Below are 15778 nucleotides of genomic sequence, written 5' to 3'. Positions count from 1 at the left end.
AAGCCAGGTTTCTGATTGGTTGGTGGGATACAAATATTTGCCAGAATCCAAATTTTCAGCTCTGAAAAATTTGCTCCATTGAGCATATTTTTTGTTTCTGCGTTGCCTGAAACGGTCCAGATCTCTTCGCGGGACCTTTCACCACGTGTTTAAATTACCTTCGCCTCAGTTCGGTGGAAACACATCCATCAATCAGAATAATTTCAACCACATTCTCATTTCTAATACATCACAATTAAAAGTTAGATTTTAGAACTCCTTTAGTTCGTGTCATGAGTTCTTATATTTTGTCTTTTCTGTTAATCTCTGAATAAATAAATTATTTAATTTGATCTTTTTTGGGATTTGTACAAGATAAAACGGCAGTTTTTTTCAGAAAAATCATCAGGAACAACCCTCTTTAAAAACAGATATGGAGACATGGAGCAGGTAGAAGTTGACCACTCTATCTGATAAAAAAGAGAATCGTTTGCTGTCATTTGGCAAATATTCCAACACATGAATGTGTCTTTCATGTTCTGCAGAAGCTCCTATTCCATTCTCAGTCTTGCTCCATGCATATTTTTCCATGTTTAAGTTTCCCTGTCCACTAATGTTGGTTTGAGGATTCAGGCAAGACGATGCCAGAGAGCTGAAGAGTTTGGCTCAGGTTGCTGCATGGCAACGCTTTGATTGATTATTGCCATGGCAGCGATGCAGCACGGAAACAGCAAGGAGAGCGTGCACTTCAAAACATGCTCAGTAGGTTTGAGTTTTACACATTCATGCTCGTGTCCCACTAAAAGTCTCTCCGGAAGGGCAGCCTATCACAGTTGATGAAAGTGTTTGAGGGAAACAAATGTTTGTGTTCAATCTGAGCGGGAAACAGCTTTAGTCTCAGTCGTCTTGTAGGAAGTGATTGGACCACAGAGCTGTGGTCGTGGTTGTTGTAAAGTGTGACAGTTTGTAGATATTTCTGCTAAAATCTGATAGTTCGGTTCATAGATGTTCTGAAACCAGAACCCTGCTTTGTGTTGGTGAAAAGGACAATGGAGTGTTGGTGTGTCTGCATTTTATTTAAATCATGGAAATATTTTTGAATGAAACCTCATCTAAGTTTTTTAATGGCTTTTAGAAACTGTTTGTTTGTCTTTCCTTTCATTCATCTAAAGCAGGGGTCTCAAACTGGCGGCCATTTGTGGCCCCCTAGACAATATGTTGCGGCTTAAATATGAAAGTTTAGTGTTGATGCAGTAGTGTTGATTTTACAGGGCTGTGTGCAGAGCTGATGAACCGACCAATCATGGTGAACTATATGGCTTTAGGAGGCGTGACATTGAAACTACAGGGGCAGGTAACCTGAAACCCCCTCCCCAAAGCACATTAATGAGTTAGTTTTTTTTTTTTTCTTTGGAAAATGACTATTCAAACGTGATTTTCCTAATACATACAGCCATGAAGTATGGGGTTACATTTGTGCCAAAAATGTTTTTGCGTCCACTATATCTACTGAAACAGTTTATTGAACATTTGTTCATGTTTTTGTACTAGGGTTGCCACAATTAGTTGACTAATCAACTATTAAAATAGTCGATAACTAATTTAATAGTCAGTTAGTCTTATATTATATGGAGTGAGAGTGTAGGAAAGTTGAAAGTTATAATGACATTATGCTTGGTTTTTGGACTATTTTGGCATTAATGAAGGTTTTTTTTAGGATATTTTGGAGTTTAGCTAATAATTCAGCTGAATCCTAGCTATTTTGGCTAATTTATTATTTTTTTTTCTGGTTGTTTTATGCTAATTTGGCATTTCACTAATATTTTACCTGGTTATCAGCTTCAGCATTTTCAGCTATTTCCAGTGTTTTCAGCAATCGACTTCAGCATCTTCAGCAATCAGCACTAGTATCTTCAGCAACCAAATTCAGCTTACAACATTTACACTAACATTATCACAAGTAGGGCTGCACGGTGGCGCAGTGGTTAGCGCTCTTGCCTCACAGCGAGAAGGCCCCGGTTCGACTCCCAGCTGGGACCTTTCTGTGTGGAGTTTGCATGTTCTCCCCGTGCATGCGTGGGTTTTCACTGGGGACTCCGGCTTCCTCCCACCGTCCAAAAACAGGATTCATAGGTTCATTGGTGGCTCTAAATTGCCCCTAGGTGTGTCTGTGAGAGTGAATGGGTGTGATTGAGGTCCTGCGACAGACTGGCGACCTGTCCAGGGTGAACCCCGCCTTCGCCCTTCAGTAGCCGGGATAGGCTCCGGCACCCCCACGACCCCGGAAGGGAAGAAGCGGTCTGGAAGATGAATGAATGAATTATCACAAGTAATGCTATATATCTAATTTTTAGTTCTGGTCGTCAGAAAAGTCCTTAGCAACAGTTGCTAGCGTCATTAGCTCCTGTCGTTTTACAGAAGATATTGCTTAGTAGTACATAGACATGAACAAATGTTCAATAAACTTGTTCAGCAGACATAGACAATGGACCAAAGACATAGACATGGGATGCAAAAGCATATTTTTGGCACAAATGGAACCCCGTACAGTCCAGACTCAACCAGACTGCCTTCAGAGACCCTGAGCTAAATCAAGTTTGAGAACCCTGATCTAAGGTGTTTGTTCAAGCTGCTCTTGTAATGAGGAAAGAATAGATTGTTGCTATTGAACTGGGCTAGCAAAGGGTAATCTCTATTTCTAACGGAGCCATTAGGAAAAGGCTACATACTTAATCTCCTGAAGAATTCCTAGAAGTTTAAAGTTGTGCTTGAGAAGTTAGTGATGGAGACATCATTAGTGAATTTTGTGCTTTCCTCATATTTTAATGATGGGCTGTGTCTAGAGGGGCTCGTGGTTTATTTATAAGCTGTCAGCTTTTGAAGTCACTTCAAAGAATTGTCTTTCAGTTTGGTCATTTTGGGGAAATGGCTTCTCTGACGTTTGTCGCCCTTCCCCATAGGGTTGCATTCCTGCACCGCAACCTTGTGTCCAAGTGAAAAAATGACAGCTGGAAAATTCCCATGGGATTTTAGTCTTATACTTAAAGAAAAGATGAGTCTTTGTAGAGTGAAAATTATCACCAAAAAAATCCACTCAGTTACAGAACTTTGAAATCTTTGTTCTGCTGTTGCAGGCCAAGCTTCAGAAACATTTACATGTCATATAAAATAACAAATCAGTCCTCTTTGTTAAGATTTTAAACACTTGATGTAAGCAAACTTTGGTTTAGAGTTAATACTTCTGCTGGTTTCACCAGAAAAAGTAATATTGTAAAAATAAGTAAAGTTGTAGCTGCTGTTTGTTGGTTTCTTTTATTCTAAGAATGCTTTTTGAAAATAAATCTGAAAAACAGTTGAGAAATGAACAGGAACGCCTTATTTCTGCTCACACAGCATGTATACAACATGGCACAGTTGTAAATAAGAATGCTGTTCTTACTCTGTCCTGCCTGGATCAATAAAGGTTTAAATTTAGTATATTTTGGAAATCAGCAGCCTCTTGAACGTCCCACTTAGTTCATTTCGTCAACAATGTATGTTTAGGTCAACCGAGCGTTAGCATTAGCTGTCCTATGGGAAATTCCATTATACATTAGCATCAAGTTAGTAAACTTTAGCTTTATGTGTTAAATCCATCTATATTTTTATGAATCAACTATTGAGCTATTAAGCTTGAATCGATTAATTGATTAATTGATTTTATTAACCCAGCCCTACCACCCATCATATTTTCTATGTCACAAATACGATCTTTTCATCAGCTTCTGATGCACAACAATCCGTATAAAGAAATATTTAGAAATACAATGTTAATCTTAATTTTCCTTGTCTATGTCCTCAGTCATCAGAAAATGTTAAAAACACCAAAAACACAATTTTCATTGGAGTGTGTCTTTAAAGAAATCTGCAGGCAAAGAAAAAGAGGCAAATCCACGTGTGAATTTGGGCTAGGAAGCTACTACAGGAAATCTGCTGCTTTAAGAGAGAAACATTCTCCCTTTCTGGAAATGTCCTTCAACTGAACGGGCCTGATTGTGCTGAAGGTGAAATAAACTAACAATAGAGCTCAATATTAGAAAAAGGCAATTTGGCATTGGCAGAGAATATTTGGCAAACATTCCAGGGGCACAACCCATTGATTTGGCTCTGCTTCTCAGCCTGTAATGCATGTTTTCAACTAATAGGGCACATTTCAAATAGCTCAGGTTGTAGAGGATTTAGAGACAAATGTTAACCTGGAGGACACTTATTACGGTGGAAAATAAAGTGGGTTTAGGGTGTTTTAAAGATTTATCATTTTGGAGCCAACCCATTATTTTTAGTGGAATTTTTCATGGTCCTGATGTTATTTTCTACTTTAGCTTTGGCAAAATCTGATCAAGTTTTTGTTATTTGTGTGTTAACCTTTCAGCCAGAAGCCATTAGGTGGTGATGTTTACAGCAAGTAAATATATTTGCTAAAAAGGGCTTTTTGCACCATGTATTATTGCATTCCCTTTTAAACACAGAGTGTTTTCTTCTGTTCCACAAACAGTGGTACTGTATCATTTTTATGGTTTCAAATGCAGCCAGCTTGGTTTGATTTACTCCTTCTGGCAGTACTTGGAGCTAAAAGGTCAGATCGGATGTGGAACAGTAAAAAGGCAAATTAAACCAATGTTATTTTTCCTCTTCAGACACTACAATCAACGTCCTTTTGCACACGGCCCTTCAATCACAGCTGAATCTCTTGAAGCTTGGTGGAGATTCCTCTGCATTAATCACAAGTTTATATGAGGTTTTTGTTCAAAAAAATTCTCACACAGAAAGCTTAAAATCATGGTCATATTTGGCAAACAAGTGCCAGACTTGAGTTAAATATAATTTCCATTTTCAGCTCCTGCTTTTATCGCATGTAACCTACCTGCCCGCGCTCGGTGCAAACATGTATGAAATGAGCGTTCACGTGCAGCTCGCAGAGATAAAAAGACAGAGAGCTAAAGGGAGAATGAAAAAGAGCACGGCGCCCAGAGGAAGTCAGAAGGGAAACAGTGGTGAAGCTGCGTCGTCACCATGACTTTTGTCTGCGTAGATCGGTCAAAGATGCAGTAAAATTGCCATGAAAATATGCAGAGTGTGCATTAAATCTCGGGGTTTGCTTGAATTTGCATTAATCGCAGCATGGCAAAATCCTGGAGGGACTTATTTGTAAAGTTTTCCAGGTTTCCCAGGAGGAATGAGCAGATGAAGAGCACACAGCCAGTCTGCTACGCACACACTCACAGCAAGCCTGCATGGAGAAACGACATAGGTCGTGACAAACTGATTTTTTTAATTTGATGAACATCTTAACGAGTTTGAATCAGTTTTTTACCGATTCACGAAGAACTGTTACATCCTTAGCCCACAAGTATTCTGATTCCAGCAAATCTGTCCACCTTTACGGGCTGCACGGTGGCGCAGTGGTTAGCGCTCTTGCCTCACAGCGAGAAGGCCCCGGTTCGACTCCCGGCTGGGACCTTTCTGTGTGGAGTTTGCATGTTCTCCCCGTACATGCGTGGGTTTTCACCGGGGACTCCAGCTTCCTCCCACCGTCCAAAAACATGCTTCATAGGTTCATTGGTGACTCTAAATTGCCCCTAGGTGTGAATGTGAGAGATTGAGGCCCTGCGACAGACTGGCGACCTGTCCAGGTAAACCCCGCCTTCGCCCATCAGTAGCCGGGATAGGCTCCAGTACCCCCGCGACTCCGAAAGGGAAGAAGCGGTCAGGAAGATGAATGAATGTCCACCTTTACAGAAAGGTTCACACATTTAGACATGTTGTTTGTCATTTGTATCTAATATTTTTATATTTTAACTCCAGAGTTTGGTCTGGTTTTCCCTTCAGGAACTAGTTTATGCACTTTGAAAGCATCCCATTGAGGCCAATATCGCCATTGTAAAACATACGATAAAAATCACAATAAAACAGAGGAAAAACCTGTCACTGAGAGATATGGCGCAAGGTAATTATTGTGGGTTCTATGATACCGGAGTGTATTGCACAGGGATTTGTTTCTCTCTTTCGTACTTAATCAGACAGATTTACACACATGCTCAGCCTGCTGTCTGTCTGCTGACAGGAGGGAAAACAAACAGCCAGCCTCATCTGTTGGTGTCATGCACAGAGAGGAATTGCAGCCTGTAAACAGGCAGTCACGTTCGTGGGAATTGCTGTCTGGATTTTCTTAATAGCTGTAAACAAATCTTAAAGTTGCAGTTGTAACATTTTCAGTTGCTTTGGTTGCATGTGGGAATTTAAACACTCATAAAAAGAAAACATTCGACTTTTTTCTTTCCAAAAGCAGGAATTCTGGATTTTCTGTCTGCTTGTTTTTGTGAAGCTAAATGGAGGCATAAGTAAACAATGCTTTGCTGTCTGGGTTGTACTTCACTAAGTTCTTAAAAACAACATCATGCTTGATTGGTTCTGTCACGTATAAATGCTGCTACAAGCAGCACATTAACACTCATAAGCTATTAGTAAGACACCTACAACTACTACTGAATGTCTTACTAATGACCTATGGAGGCCTATAAACACATTACTAATGCTTGTTAATATTAGTTTATTAAAGATCACATAGAACAGGTTCTTATTAAAGTTAATTGGAATCTGGATGCCTGCGGTATACATTTAACAATTTAAGGAGCATAAACAGGATTTTGTAACTTTTTTTCAAACTTATTGCTTCTTTTTGTGAAGAGCAGTTGAGAATAAAAACTAAGGAGGAAATTAAAAAATAAAATAAAACTGTAAGACCCTCTCCATTGAAAATCGCCTTTTTTTTAACATGCTCTTGTAGCATTTTTCTCATAGTTTAGGGCCTTTAGAAAATAATTTACGGATAAAATTGCGTTTCTGAGTATTTCGTAATTCAAATCAGGAGCAGATGAAAAGCGGATGCTTGAAAAGACTCAGACTAATGAGCCAGTCTCCTCTCCCTGTGCGCACCCTGGCCCGCTCACGATTAGCCCGCTCACGATTAGCCCAAGTGCTAGCTTACGGGGCCCAGATGACCCAAGGCTTACATTGTCGTGTTGTCCATCCCTGACATATGTTGACGAAGCTTGACAGTATTTCATATCTGCCATAGACACCAGTGAAAAAAAAAAAAATCGTTGGTGGGGGGGGTCCAGATGACCCCACTTCCACGTCAACATACCCAGGATAGCACAAGGGTTAGACATGATGAGTATTCAACACTAGTGCTGTAAGAATTGTTATTCTGAATCAAAAGTGTACGACTGATTCAATATTGAGCTTGAGGCTATAAGCTATTGCGTGAGCACGCAAACAGAGCTCTCGGTGACGGGGAGGAGGATGGGTTGCTCTGCACCAACAGTCCCACCCACAAACCAGATTTGTATTTCTAATGAGCTATACTGCTTCTGCACATAAATTATGTCTTAAAAAACGAAAAAAAAATTATGATTTAGGCTAAAAACTTCATAATCATAAATAAAAGACCACTGGAAACAAATTTACAATAGAAAAAAATATAGTTTGAGTGTGACTTAAAGCAGAACAACATGACATGAAGTGGTACAATCGACAAACATAACCTAAATCCAATTACATTTACAGGAATGCACCAACACTTGCCTCTACTAATGCTAGTTAAGGTCTTATAACTAGTTTATTAAAGAATCTTATACAACATTACCAGAAACTCCTTATTGTGAAAGCTAAAGTGTGAGCTTACTACTAAGGATCTCATTAAATGTGTAGGATACTATTCCTTACAGAGATATTTTAAATAAGGATCAAGTTCATCTTATTTATGTAAACAAATAAGAGTTAAATGCTTGGATTATTCTTTTAAAATGTCTAGTAAGGCATCAGCACCTTATTTATGTCTTTTCAGTTTGTCACTTGGCTCTATTTAAAAACCAGGCCTTTAGTAGATATTATAATGCTCATGTTGGAACATTAAAAAAATCTCACACAGTTGACATAAAGAGAAACTAAGCTCATAACCTTTAAATGATTTTTAAATCTAAACAGTAAAAATATGTATTTTTGTTGTAAAACCTGACTTGTAAACATTGGAATCAGAGGAAAATCACTTTCTTTTGGGACCTGTTTCTAGTGGACATTTGAGGAACTACAACCATAATCGCAATCTGCTTCCTTTTGCACGTCATTTGTCCAGGTCAAATGCTGGGATTTGTGTTGAATTATAGTTATATATGGTAACTGGCCTTTACATTCTTTAGGGGTCAAAGGAAAATCGTTTTACAAAGTAAAAGTTATTTTGCTGTCCTCTGTTTGGGGAGAATACAGCAGAAATGTTGGAGATCCTGTTCATGGGTCATTCAGCTGCCTGTTTTGTTGATGTTAGCAGACTTTTTTAAGTGCTCAGCAAAGAAAAAAGAGCTTTAAAAAATGTTGAGTCACTAACAAAACTCTATTTTTGGGAAAGTTCCCGTGGGTTAAAGAGTTCTCCCACAAGAGTTTGTTTTATTTTAATCCACCCAAAGACATTTTTTTTAATCATGTGGAGTTTTTGTTCGTTTACCAACAGTGAGCCTGCTTAAAAAAGGTTGTTTTACACGGCCATTTTTAACATGCCAGCTAAGCCAAGGATGAGAAATTTCTGAGTCGAGGTAAAGCTATTTGGCTCCCCTGGGTGCAGTTCCAGCGAGGTCCAACTGTGCAGTTACAGCATTGTTAGCGTTGGCTTTTGTAATAAATCATAGTTGCCCCACCGGAAGTGCCGTGGCGAGTCTCTGAAGCCGCTGCCTGCAAAGAGTATAAAGGGCTTTTAAAACACTCCCAGTGGGACGTGAGGGTTTAACAGCAAACAGCAAAATTAGTGGCTGGTCAGGATTTTGTGATGTGCTATTTATGAAGTTGGAACCCAAGGACATCTTTGACTGTGTCCAATACATTGACTGTATATGAGAACTGGACTGATTGGCCCCTCCCCCCTAGTGTTCCAAACAGGAAATATCTTCTGGTTTCAATAAGCCAAAATCCCATAGACTTCTAGAGAGAAATAAACCGCTATTACTCATTCTATTTTTGAGAATAACCATTCTTGCTCTGATACATGTTTTATTGCTAATATTTTATTTTGATGATTTTTTTTTGCTCATCCAAGTCATTCAAACTGATGAATTCTATGCTTTAAAAACATGGGTCCTGCTGCCCCCACCTCGAATGTTCCAAACATTTGACAGATTTGTGTAGCCTGCTTTCAAACGGTCGGGATGTAGACTTCCAACAAGCTCTCTCCTGATGGATAAGAATGGTTGCCATAGTAGTATTGACTCAGAGCGATTTGGACCAATCACTAGTTACTGGTATCACATGACTCCAACATGGCGGCATCTGCATTACAAAAAAATTCCAACTGAATTGATTTAATTTTGTTGGAGTACCGTATATCTTCCAATAGCGGTCGGTCTCTAATAGTCGCCAGTCTCCAATAAATGACGGGTCTAACAGGTGCTCGTTACTTTAAATGCTGGTAAAGGACCAATCCCAATCCTTCCCTTCTCCCTTCCACTTCTCCCTCCCCCTCCATTTGAAGGGGCAGTTTCAGTGCAATTCGTGTCTGTGAAATGTATTTTTTAAATCTGACCCTCCAAATGAAGGGGTACGAAGTCCTCCATTGAGAGGGTAAACCTCCTGCTGAGAAGCGCTTTTCTTCACAGACATTTACTTTGAAATGCAAGCTAAGACTTTTTGTTGTAGCATGAACTTTTTAGAGTTATAAAACCGCTGTTGCCATGTATATATTTAAGCGCTGGAAACTCTGCGGACCGGCGATTGTTGATGACGTCATCAAACGAAAGTGACGTCCCAAACATGAGACACTACTTTTTGTCTGTTTGGAGGGCCAAATGAAGTGGAAGGGAGAGGGGAAGAATTCGATTGGGCCTGATAGTGGCCGGGCTCCCTTCAGGGAGCCATACTATGAAAATTCTACTTTTTGAGGTTTTAAGTGCATTATACTGATCATATATATATACGTATATATATATATATATATACACATATGTATATACTTTATTTACATACCTTCCAGGGTCATATTTAGAAAGTAGTGAGAGATATGACTAATGTGCACTCTTAGAAACATTTTAAATATTGAAAACATGGCCTCTACCTCTCCATGCATTTCTCTGGAGTATAGGGTGAACTGGTGTATGAGAGTATAAAATACATAACACTCCTTAGGTGAAAAGTCATATAAAAGTTGTTTTGTGTTTTTTTTTCCTTTTTTCTTGCCATGAGGGGTAATTCTGTTTAAACTTATTCAGGAAATTATTTCTTTTTTCAGAAAAGCAATTAAAAAGGGTCGAAAATGGAGGAATCCAACATTTTCCCAGATACATCTTTCAAAACACAAAGTGAATGAGGAGTGAATCTTGTCAGGGTTTTGCCCTTTTGACGGCAGCAGTAGCATGTGGGTTTTTGATAAAAGCTTGAAGAAGACAAGATGGGGGAACCTAAACCAGAGTTTCTAGAAAGATGACATGTAAGACTAAAATGGTTTAACACCAGGTACCACAACCACAGGCAGTTTGTCCTGGTGGTAAGACCTCACCTTATGTGTTTTTAGCTTCTTACTGTATTGTCAAATACCGTCCATTGACTGTAGTGTGTTTGTGTTTGTGTAGGCCGCAGGGTGTTCACATGATGTCCAAACCTGAGCAGCTCTCCAACACGTCTGTAAGCGATGGCTCCACCGTCATCACCGGCTCCACTGTGGACAACACTTCAGCCTCCAAGGTTTGTTTCTGCTCTTCTTTAGAAAACTTTTTTTAAAAGATAAAAACGTTTGTTAGGGCTCTGTTACTTTTACAACCTTCCAGTTGATTTTCCCATCGGTTCCTTATAAACGGGTTTTCTCCCAGAAACCGTACTCCATACTTGTTTTTTTTTTTGACCTCCTGTGCCTAGAGCTTAAACTTGAGTGGGTCTATTAATTAAATGGATATACTTTTATTAAGAGAAGTCATCAAGTCGATCTGAGCAGTTTTTGGCTTGTGGAAATGCTCCAAATCTCAGCTGCTACTTCCAAGTTTCCTCATATAAACGTATGAAGATGCAGCTCTTCACTGGTATGACATTTTCTCCTGCACATCAACAGGTGTTCTGGTCCACAAATTGAAACTGGTTTTACCTGTGGTGCATAGATGTCAGAACATGTTTTAAAATTCTCCATTTCCCTTTCAAGGTGCTCTAGCTCATCGGCTCTGTCATCAAGCAGCAGCAAAACAGCCCAAGGTTTTATTCTGATGAGAACAACTCTTAACAAAAGGATCTTGTCTCAGAGGAGAGATGAATCATTCGTATCCCCTCTGTGCATAGTGCATCACCACCATGAAATGAATCCACAGTTTGAATAAGTCAGATCCATTCTACTTCTGACGAAACATCAAAGGGTGCACTGAGACAGAAATCCTCCCTTTCCCCCACGAGTTATGGGCCACAATCCTCCTTTAAGCCCTTCTCTCCTCTGTAGCTGGATGCATGTTTGGTGATATTGTGTACCTAACAGCCTCCACTACTTCTTTTGAATTCATTAAAGCTGCTTTCATATAAAGGTTTCTGTTGGCTTCTGGTTACATGTGAAGAGCTATCGAGCCTTTAATTGCCTCATCAGTTCTTTTCCTCTCTGTTTAATGGTCCCAACGTTCTTTCTTTGAGGTTTTAAAACACAACATTGCACAAAATGTGAACAATGTTGATAATGATTTGGTAATGTTGTAATCTCTCTTCAGAAATATCTTAATTTTATTGGATTAAAACGTTTGTATTTAGTTTTCTCTGTTGTTCAGGCTTGAAGGGAATGCATCTAACTTTTAGTTAAACATTTGTTCAAATAAAGTCAATCTATATCATAGATTGTTATAAGAAAATCTCATTTTCCCTTTCATCTAAGTCTTAGTGTAGGTTTGAATAACCATACTCCCAGTAAATTGTTTAAAGTTCCACTCCGACCATCTTTTGATCTATTTTCACATTACCTGATATCCACAGCTGGACCTCTCTACGAGATACGCTTCATCTGTTAGAATAAATAAAGCACACGTATCCTCAGTGTTTCTTGAACAAAAGAAAACAATTTTTCACTTTAATTTACAGTTTTAGTAAATCACTTTATAAGAAGTGTATGGGTCTGTTTGTTCTTATAACCATCTCATCCTCCATCGGCTTCTTGTGTAACTCGTTCTTTATTACAAAGAAGGGGTTTAAAGCAGAAAGCTGTTTGTTGTGAACCAGCAGACCTGGTTGAAGGCCTCAGAGATGCTCCTGTTCTGATGCGGATGGTGATGTGTCAGCTGGAGTCAGTGCGGTGGCGGTGGTGCATGGAAACAGCATAGTTCCACCCTTCCCTCCGGAGATGCAGACTGACGCTTAGGGGACCCTTGCAGAAAGAAGAAGAGTCTGACACCTAAAGATTTTGTTGTGCTGTAGACTCAAACCATAATACAATATTCTGGTAGAAACCACACGAAAACTTGTGGTAAAATTATATTTTAGCATAAATAAGCGGGAAAAAAAATGAGTGATGGAAAAGGATTTTGATATCTTTTAGCACAACGTTCTGACTTTGAATATGGGCTATGAGGGAACAGCCTCTAATGTTTCTTCAATAATGATTTCTCTGATTTGAGTCTTTTGGGCTTTTCCCTTCAGGGGTCACCACAGCCAATCCACTTCCTCCATCTAACCCTCTTCTGCATCCTCTAACATCAGCTCCCTTCATGTCTTCATTCACTGCATCCATAAACCTCCTCTTTGGTCTTCCTCTAGACCTCTTTCCTGCAGCTCTAGACTCAGCATCCTTCTACCAATATATTCACTGTCTCTCCTCTGAACATGTCCAAACCATCTCAGTCTGGCCTCTCTGACTTTATCTCCAAAACGTTTTTTTGACTCTTCATCTGAAACTCTCTGTAAAATAGTAATGGTGTATACTCGTATAGCACTTTACTACCTTCTTTGAAGGCCTAGAGTGCTTTGAAGTCACAGTCCCATTCACCCATTCACACTATTCTAATCTGGCGCCAACCTGTAACCAGGAGTCATTTTTAGAGAGGATGAATCTGCCTTTTATTAGTCCAGTTGTCTTGCTGTGTAAAATGAGCTTTACTTGAAACATCTCATTGAGCAGTGTGAGAACTGATCCACACAAGGTCCGTTTCTATTTCATTCTAGTGGAGACACGAAGCTTTAAATGGTAAATGGTAAATGGCGTATACTTGTATAGCGCTTTCTACCCTCCTTCGAGGGCCCAAAGCGCTTCACAGTCACAGACCCATTCACCCATTCACACATTCACACACTGGTGGTGGCTCCGCTGCCGAACACTGGCGCCAACCTCCCACCAGAGGCAATTCGGGGTTCAGTGTCTTGCCCAAGGACACTTCGACACATGGGTGGGCAAGGCGGGAGTCGAACCCGCTCACTTCTGATCAGGAGTCGACCGCCCTACCACTGCACCACGGCCGCCCCTTAACCAGAACTTATCTATAAAATGGAAATTTCTAGTTTACTACTTCCTCTTTGGTGGGATCAATATAAGTTATTTTCTATTCTAATATTACTTCTTGGACCATCAGTCAGTAACAAGTCATTCCAGTCTGAATTCATTCATATTGAATTACAAGTGTTAACATTTTAAGTGACTCTCCCACACAGATAAAGCATCAAATGAACAACAGCACATAACTAGCGTTTGTGTTTGTTCATTTAGATGTCAAACTCAATCTCACTAGAGGCCAAAATCCAAGTGCAAGATAACTTCGGCCATTAATAACAGTAAAATAAAATGATCTGGAGGGCCAGATAGAATTACCCGGAGGGCCAGATCCGGCCCCCGGGCCTTGACTTTGACACGTGTGATTTAGCAGCTCGTATCTTTTGGTCCTGGATCAGATTTACATACAGATACAGGTCTGTGTTTTCTAGTGTGAGGTATCTGAAGGGATGCTCTTGCTTAATGACTGGATTTTGTTGGATAATTCCTGGCTCACTGGGGAATTGAACTGGCAGCCTTTCAGGTGTCAGAGCGCGCTCCCCTGGCTTTTAGCTTGTTTCCTCGTGTGCCCCTTCCATTATGAGGAGCTTTTCCTTTACCTCTCAGTCACTCACCGACAAGACGGAGGGGTGCTGTGCAGCAGGGACCGCGGCCCGTTCCACAAAATTACCCACGGCCTAAAAATAGACCACTGCACTGCACACACGTGGATTTGCAAACTCAGGCTCACACAAACTTTGTATTTACAGATGCGAGACACCAATCCGACAGTATGGAGTCCCTCTGTGTATTGTCATCGTGCTTGGCCAGCCAGCCTCCTGCTAATTAGCGTGTTTGCTTGTTGTCCCCAACTGTGGAATCTTCCCGGCGCTGCTGACAGACATCCCCACTCAGGCAACCATCACAACACATGTTTTATTATAGATTTGTGAGGGGTGTGCCTTGGTTGATGTTGCCTGTGAGGGTTTGTGCATAGAGCTGGGTATAATGAGATTTCATGAATAAATGCACACTGCATTGACACATACTGCATATATTACTCTTATATCATTGAACTAGTAGTCCAAAAGTGCAGTCTTTCTTAACGTGTTTGCTATTTAGATTCTCAGTGCTTCATTTCTGTTTGCTTGCAATGAAAACATCATTGATTAATTTCAGTTAATTATACTTTTGGTTATTCTGTTTTTCAGTGCATGCAGGCTTTGTTTCACAATCATCCAATTCTCAAGAGGACATTGTTCTCTTGCTATTTTGCACTTCATCTTTCGCAGACTAGTTATTTGGTGGATTTTGGGTGGAATTTTGCATCTTTTTTTTTTTTCCAACAGAGGATTGTGCTCTGCATTCTGATTGGCTGTAGACTTGATCATTTAATCTCCTCCATGCCGTGTCTCTTGTACAGAATGTACTCGATTATCTACATTTTTGTTCGTGATCAGATCTTTGTTTTTATTCTAGAATACTGGAATTATTTTTCTATGAAGGTTTGAACTTTAAGAGTTTAAATAAAAGAGAAGAGTGTCTTCTGAGAATAGTCTGTTGGTGTGTAGTGAGCAGTTTTGCAGCCCTATTGTGTGTAACCCTACTTATTGCAAGTCTGTTTTTCAATGTAACTACTCCAATAAACAACAAAATAGCGTATTGTTAACCATTTCAACGCTCAAATAACTTGAGCAAATTGACTAATGATACTGATGATATTTGCAGCAGAAAGTTGTAGGGGGGGGCGAAATGGTAAGTTCTTCATCGGGGGGGGTGTGAGAGAAAATAATTGAGAAACACTGGTCTAACCTAAGACATGAAAACTCCTGACTGTCACTGACATTAGAGGGAAAATTGTCCGTTCTCAAATAACCAAAAGATATAAAAAGTCGGGCAGAAATGGAGAGGCTCTTTCTCTAAAATGTAATAATAGTGTTGATTATGGTCTGTTCACCTCTGCTCTCCGTAAACCATATAAAGAGGAGCTTGTTTTTGCATGTACTGCATTGTGGCCCAAAATCTTATCTGTCTCCCTTTCAGAACACACATTTGGGAGTCACCATGAAATGAATCCACAGTTTGAATAAGTCAGATCCATTCTACTTCTGACGAAACATCAAAGGGTGCACTGAGACAGAAATCCTCCCTTTCCCCCACGAGTTATGGGTCCCACTTCGGGACTATGGGTCCCACTATGGGTCGAGTCGCTGCTCCAACATCCCAACTGGCTCCATTCTGTTGTAGGAGTCATTCAGTCTTTGAATGGGAACCAAGTGATCATTTATCCCCCCCCCC

General features: G+C 40.0%; 1 protein-coding gene across 8 annotated transcripts in view; it reads left to right on the top strand.

Annotated features, from left to right (window-relative positions):
• The window catches only part of plekha7a (pleckstrin homology domain containing, family A member 7a), a 186547-nt gene that overhangs the window by 113839 nt on the left and 56930 nt on the right, over positions 1 to 15778 (top strand). For all 8 annotated transcript variants that reach the window (XM_024281145.2, XM_024281141.2, XM_024281137.2 and 5 more), the window contains one exon: positions 10632 to 10743. In XM_024281145.2, the coding sequence (XP_024136913.1) occupies positions 10632 to 10743 (112 nt within the window). The remainder of the gene's footprint in view (positions 1 to 10631; positions 10744 to 15778) is intronic.

Source organism: Oryzias melastigma, linkage group LG6 (genome assembly GCF_002922805.2).
Source record: "Oryzias melastigma strain HK-1 linkage group LG6, ASM292280v2, whole genome shotgun sequence".
In the NCBI taxonomy this organism is placed as follows: domain Eukaryota; kingdom Metazoa; phylum Chordata; class Actinopteri; order Beloniformes; family Adrianichthyidae; genus Oryzias; species Oryzias melastigma.
Note: the sequence above shows the minus strand (reverse complement) of the source record. Positions and strands in the feature narration are given on the sequence as shown.